This window comes from Cibotium barometz, chromosome 49 (genome assembly GCF_041138505.1).
Source record: "Cibotium barometz isolate CiBa-2024 chromosome 49, ASM4113850v1, whole genome shotgun sequence".
NCBI classification, from domain to species: domain Eukaryota; kingdom Viridiplantae; phylum Streptophyta; class Polypodiopsida; order Cyatheales; family Cibotiaceae; genus Cibotium; species Cibotium barometz.
This window is the reverse complement of record NC_141094.1, coordinates 43,902,510-43,908,296: the sequence shown is the minus strand read 5'-3', so window position 1 is coordinate 43,908,296 and position 5,787 is coordinate 43,902,510. Positions and strand designations below refer to the sequence as shown.

The following is a 5,787-nucleotide window of genomic DNA, read 5'->3' as shown; positions in this document are numbered from 1 at the left end:
GGTCAACTTAGTTAATGGCCTTCAAGTGGAAATTTTCAGCCCTTGAAGCCCACCACGCCGACATGCCGTACGCGGTTTCAACGTAGAATTCCTACTGCTTGGCTTCCCCGTCACGATGCTCCCTTGCTTACGCAAAAGATGTGTGTAAATATCAACTCAACACGAAACGCGTCTCCAGCTTTGTATATCTACCAACAACCTGCAACACAAGCACCCAGAGCCCCCGACGATTAAATCTTAATTAGCCCGTAATTAGTCTTTTAATCCATAGCCTACGCTTCTAACCCTTAGTCCTTATTATCCTAAGCGTCGCTAATCTAAAATGGGGGGTAAAAAACATCAGCAGCCCTACGGCTATCCCCCTCCAGGTGATTTATCGTGAATTTTGGCGCATATTTTCCACTAGTATGGTTTCTTAATTAGTGTGTTTTTTGCTTTAATTTTTGTAATTTGGTTGTGAAGCAGGATACCCGCCTGTGGCTCCTCCTCCGCAGAGTTACCAATACGAGACTCGTAGCCGTGGAGGCTTCTTGAGAGGATGGTGAGATCAAAGTGTTTTCTTCGTGCTTGCTGTCTGTAGCTCCTCGTTTTATTGTTTCTAATGTTCATACGTGTGGCGATATTGCAGTCTTGCTGCACTTTGTTGCTGCTGGATCTTGGACGAGTGCTGCTGCGACCCAACTGTTATCATATGTTGAGCTGCTTCATGAAGTTGTGAAATCTTATCTTAAAATTACATCAAACATGGATCCCCTCTCTCATTCTCTCTCTCTCTCTCTCACACACACACACACACACACACACACACACACCTCTCTCTCTCACACACACACACACACACACACACACACCCCTCTCTCTCTCTCTCTCACACACACACACACACACACCTCTCTCTCTCTCTCACTCACTCACTCACTCACTCACTCACACACACACACACCCCTTGCTAATTTAGACCACACCCCACCAAACTAATAACACAAAAGGTGCTCACCACACACTTTAAAGAAGGAGAATGCCACCCAAATATCTCTAAGGATAGCATGACCATAGGAAACAATTTCATTTCCACAAGCCTTCACTATTCAAAGTAAGGCCAAAAAGGAGTGTGCTCCATGTCAAAAGCTGTTATAGAATCTCACCCATACGTATAATCTAGGACACTTCATATTGTAAAGCATAAGCATAATAACAATATCCATGGACATAGGTGCTCTTCCATTACATGCATATCTTGACCCAACACTATAAGAGAATGGGGGGTCTAACTGGGAAACTTAACCACGTAATTTAGAGAGAGAAGGGAGTGGAGAAGTACTTATCATCTCGTGGTACAAACGCGGTTATACACGTGGTTGTACATGCTGTTATACATGTGGTCTACCCATGAACTAGCCACATATATAGCCTCAAAAACCTTGGGAGAATCCCCCAAAGGCAAGAGCATAGCCACGAAATCTTGGGATAATCCCCCATACCAAAGCTGTGAAACCCTAGGCCCATACCCAAGAGAGCAGACATCATTATTTTACAAATTGTACTTAAATTTTACAAGCCAACAATTGTGAAAAGTAATATAACAAAGAAATAAATCTATTGGTGATAAGTTAGGTTTGCCCTTCAACGATTATGTCTTGAAACAATAATATTTTCATGTGTCGAAAATGAAATCAATGCTTGAATCTTACCTCACCGCCGTAGCTTCCATTTTGTAGATTGCCTCACATACTTTCTCATGTCCACAAGTGCTAATACAAATGGGAAGCATGAACTATACAGTACAAGAATGTCTAATCATTTTTTCTACCACCATGAAACACACCTAAAGAAGAATCCACTTATGTACTTGTCCACGACCAACACTCACTTATGTACTTGTCCACGACCAACACTCACTTATAAGCTCATCCATAACCATATAACACCACACACCATTGTGAATGCAAACAAATAGAGAGAACATATAGGGGTTTGGCGAGCACTTGTCGCCACCCAACCATAGGCTACAAACCACACGTAGTGGTAAGCCACCCTGCAACCATATGCTGCAAACCACACATAGTGGTAAGCCACCCAACCATATGTCGCCACCCAACCATAGGCTACAAACCACACATAGTGGTAAGCCACCCTGCAACCATATGCTGCAAACCACACATAGTGGTAAGCCACCCAACCATATAGGGGTTTGGCTAGCACATGTCGCCACCCAACCATAGGCTGCAAACCACACATAGTGGTAAGCCACCCATCGAGCTAGATACTATCGGCAAAACCCTATGCACACGCCCATAAAACATGTGCATCCCATACCACACAACCCTAGACATCACCATGACACTCACACTACCTAACCACTAGCTTGGACCCTTGGAATACCGTAGTCCCAAGGTAGAGCTCCATAAGTGGAACTACTCACAAATGATCCATAATCCCAACTATATGGCTACTAGACCAACTCACACTATTATAAGGAGTGTCTGATTGGCCTCTAACACTAGCCACATTATGACCACACAAAATGGACCCCTTGGGAACGTGAAAAGTCTCAATTATGAATGTGTTAAGCTAGTACCCAGACCACACACCCACCAAACTAACACAAAAGGTGCTCACCACATATTTTAATGAAGGAGAATACCACCCAAATATCTCTTAAGGATAGCATGATCATAGCAAACAATTTCATTTCCATAAGCCTTCACTATTCAAAGTAAGGCCAAAAAGGAGTGTGCTCCATGTCAAAGGCTATGATAGAATCCCACCCATACATACAATCTATGACACTTCATACTATAAAGCATAAGCATAATAACAATATCCATGGGCATAGGTGCTCTTCCATTACATGTATATCTTGCCCTAACACTATAAGAGAATGGGGGGACTAACTGTGAAACTTAACCGCATAATTTAAAGAGAGAAGGGAGTGCGAGAAGTAGTTATCATCTCGTGGTACAAACACGGTTATACACGCAGTTGTACATGTAGTCATACATGCAGTTTAGCCACAAACTAGCCACATATATAGCCATAAAAACCTTGGGAGAATCCCCCAAAGCCAAGAGCATAGCCATGAAACCCTGGGATAACCTCCAAAAATCGAGAGAGTAGAGAGCATTAGTCTATAAATTTTACTTAAATTTTTCATGCCAACAATTATGAAAAGTAATCTAATAAATAAATAAATCTATTGGTGATTAGTTGGGATTGCCCTTCATCGGCTATGTCTTGAATCAAATCCATACATGCCAATGAGTCCTAATATCAACAAAAAAGTCTATTTCACTACACTATTACATGCAGGTTGATTTTTGATGGTTTTGAACATATATAAAATTTGCAAAAGTGTCGATATACGCGTGAAAAAAAGTGTCAATATAAATCCGTCAATATTGGCGTCAATATAAACATCGAAATACACGTGGAAAGTAAATATATTTTTAAACATCTATTTCAACACTTATTTTGACGCCCAGTATCGACGTCAATAACGACTAATATTCTGACACATATTTTGTTGTTAACAATGATGCTCTTTGCGACATATATTTCGATGCTTATTTAGACACTTATATCGACGCTCATATCAACAAATGCAGGTTTAATTTTTTTTATATAATGGTACACCCAGGTGCAGTCTTGCACAGCTGGGTGTACCTACATACCACTGTTACAAATTACATCCATGTTCTGTACTTAAATGTCATGAAACAACAATTTCTATTAAGTAACAAAAGTTACATAGCTCATAATGGAGCCGATAAAAAGTATACAAAAAGAGGCATAGAGCCGACAAAAAGAAGTACGCCACTGAGATCCGACAAATTTGATGATTATATCGACGTGGATATCGACAGCCACTTAAGTTCATTTTTTAAGTCATGTTCAAATTCAAATTTTTAATTTTTTGGCGGCCTGACACTTTTCCATAAAAAATAAGAATATACCATCTAGGCCACGCATGAAGTATAAAAGAATCTCCCCCTCCCCCTCATTTGGACCTAAATTCACATGCATATTCAACATACATGGAGCGCCCATGAGTGCTATAAACCTTTAAAATTTTATCAATTTAAAGGAGAAAATGATTTGTCCATGTAGTGATTGAGTACCAAGTCACCCAACGTCGAAGAATTTGCAACGAGCAATCTAAAAAATGGGGCGTATTTCTAGTAGAGCACTTGCAACATCTATTTACACTTACTGGTGTCAATGTTCGGCCCAAAAACAATGAACCGGTGGATATCCAACCTGAGCAAAGCAAAATAGCAAGGGCAGAGGAAACCTTGATGGGATTGGAACACGAGCAAGCTTTTACGAACTCAGATCAAGTTCTAGAAAATGACATATTGAACTTGCAATTAATATATGGGTGGTCTGATACGAGCATTTTAAAACTTATGGGTATGTGTCCCTTTCTCTCTCTCTATTTCACATGTTTGCATGAATGTCTTGTCTTTCTCTTTTATTATTCGTTCTGTTATATGTAACAAGTTATTGAAGGATCAAATTCTACCAGAAGATAATGAGATGCCTTCAGATCGTGCACAAGTAAAAGAAATGTTGCACTCCATAGGGATGGACTCTAATACACACCATGCTTGTCCAAATAATTGTATTCTCTTTCGGCATGAGTACGCCACTCTTCACAAGTTTCCACAGTGTGGTTCATTGAGATATAGGCAAGATGTCCAAGGACAAAGGGTCCCTACTAAAGTCTTACGACACTTCTCCATCATTCCATGTATTCAAAACATGTTCAGATGCGAATCCATTGCATCTTTAATGACTTGGCATTGAAACACCAGATCCACAGATGACATGCGTGTGCCCGTTGATTCTCCAGCATGGAGGCATATCAAAGAGAAGTGGGTGTAATTTGGAGAAGAGCCTCATCGTATTCTTCTTGGACTAGAAATGGATGGAGTCAATCCATTTGGTTTACGAAGTTCATCATGGAGTACATAACACTATATTGAGGAATATGGGAATTTCCCACAAGTTTGGGACACATGGTCAAAACTTTGGATCTTCCATATCTTGAACATCACTACTCCAAATTGAGCGCACTATAGCTCACTAGATATCATTTTTGAAGCGCTTTCCAATGATAGGTCACATGATAGGATTTTGAGAAACTTATAGGCATGTTAATCGGGTTCCACTTTTCTAGTATTCAAAAATGGGAATTGGGAGATTCCCAAATTCACTAATATGGTGTTACATGGCCCATTTGCCTAGTGAATTATAACCTGCCACCATGGTTAGCAATAAAGCAGGGGCACCTTTTACTTTCCTTGATAGTTCCAAGAAAGTACAAGGTTAAGAACATGGACATCTACTTGGATCCATTAGTTGACGAGCTACGTACGTTATGGGATGTTATCCAAGTTCATGATGCATCTAAGAGGTTTAGAGAAAAGGCTGCAACAATGCGAGGAATACTTATGTGGACCATACATGATTGCTGGGCTATGGATAGTGATTTGGTAAGTTAATTATTCTAATATTTCTTGATCTTATTTAATTTCACGATTTTGGTATTTTTTATATTATTTGCATATCTCATCACAATGATTAGCATGTTTAGCAGGGCTTTCAATATGTGGTTATAATGCATGCCCTATATGTGGGCCTGGATTAGAGGCCCGATTACTCAACAGCTTTGAAGAAGGTTGTCTACGAGGGACACAAAAAGTATCTCCCTAACAACCATGAGTTGTGAGTGAGAGAGATTTCTAGTCAAGCCTCCTTATGTGCTAAGCCAAGTGATTGGAGGAG

The 5,787-nt window shown here is 40.2% G+C and overlaps 1 protein-coding gene across 1 annotated transcript in view; it reads left to right on the top strand.

Annotated features, from left to right (window-relative positions):
• Positions 1–1,227, top strand: part of LOC147610614 (protein CYSTEINE-RICH TRANSMEMBRANE MODULE 4-like) — a 1,274-nt gene extending 47 nt beyond the window's left edge. The window contains exons 1-3 of the mRNA XM_086786486.1: positions 1–368; positions 466–541; positions 629–1,227. The exon at positions 1–368 is cut by the window's left edge and continues 47 nt beyond it. Coding sequence (XP_086642612.1) covers positions 323–368; positions 466–541; positions 629–698 — 192 coding nt within the window. The 5' untranslated portion in view covers positions 1–322 and the 3' untranslated portion in view covers positions 699–1,227. The remainder of the gene's footprint in view (positions 369–465; positions 542–628) is intronic.
• Positions 1,228–5,787: the final 4,560 nt, after the last annotated feature.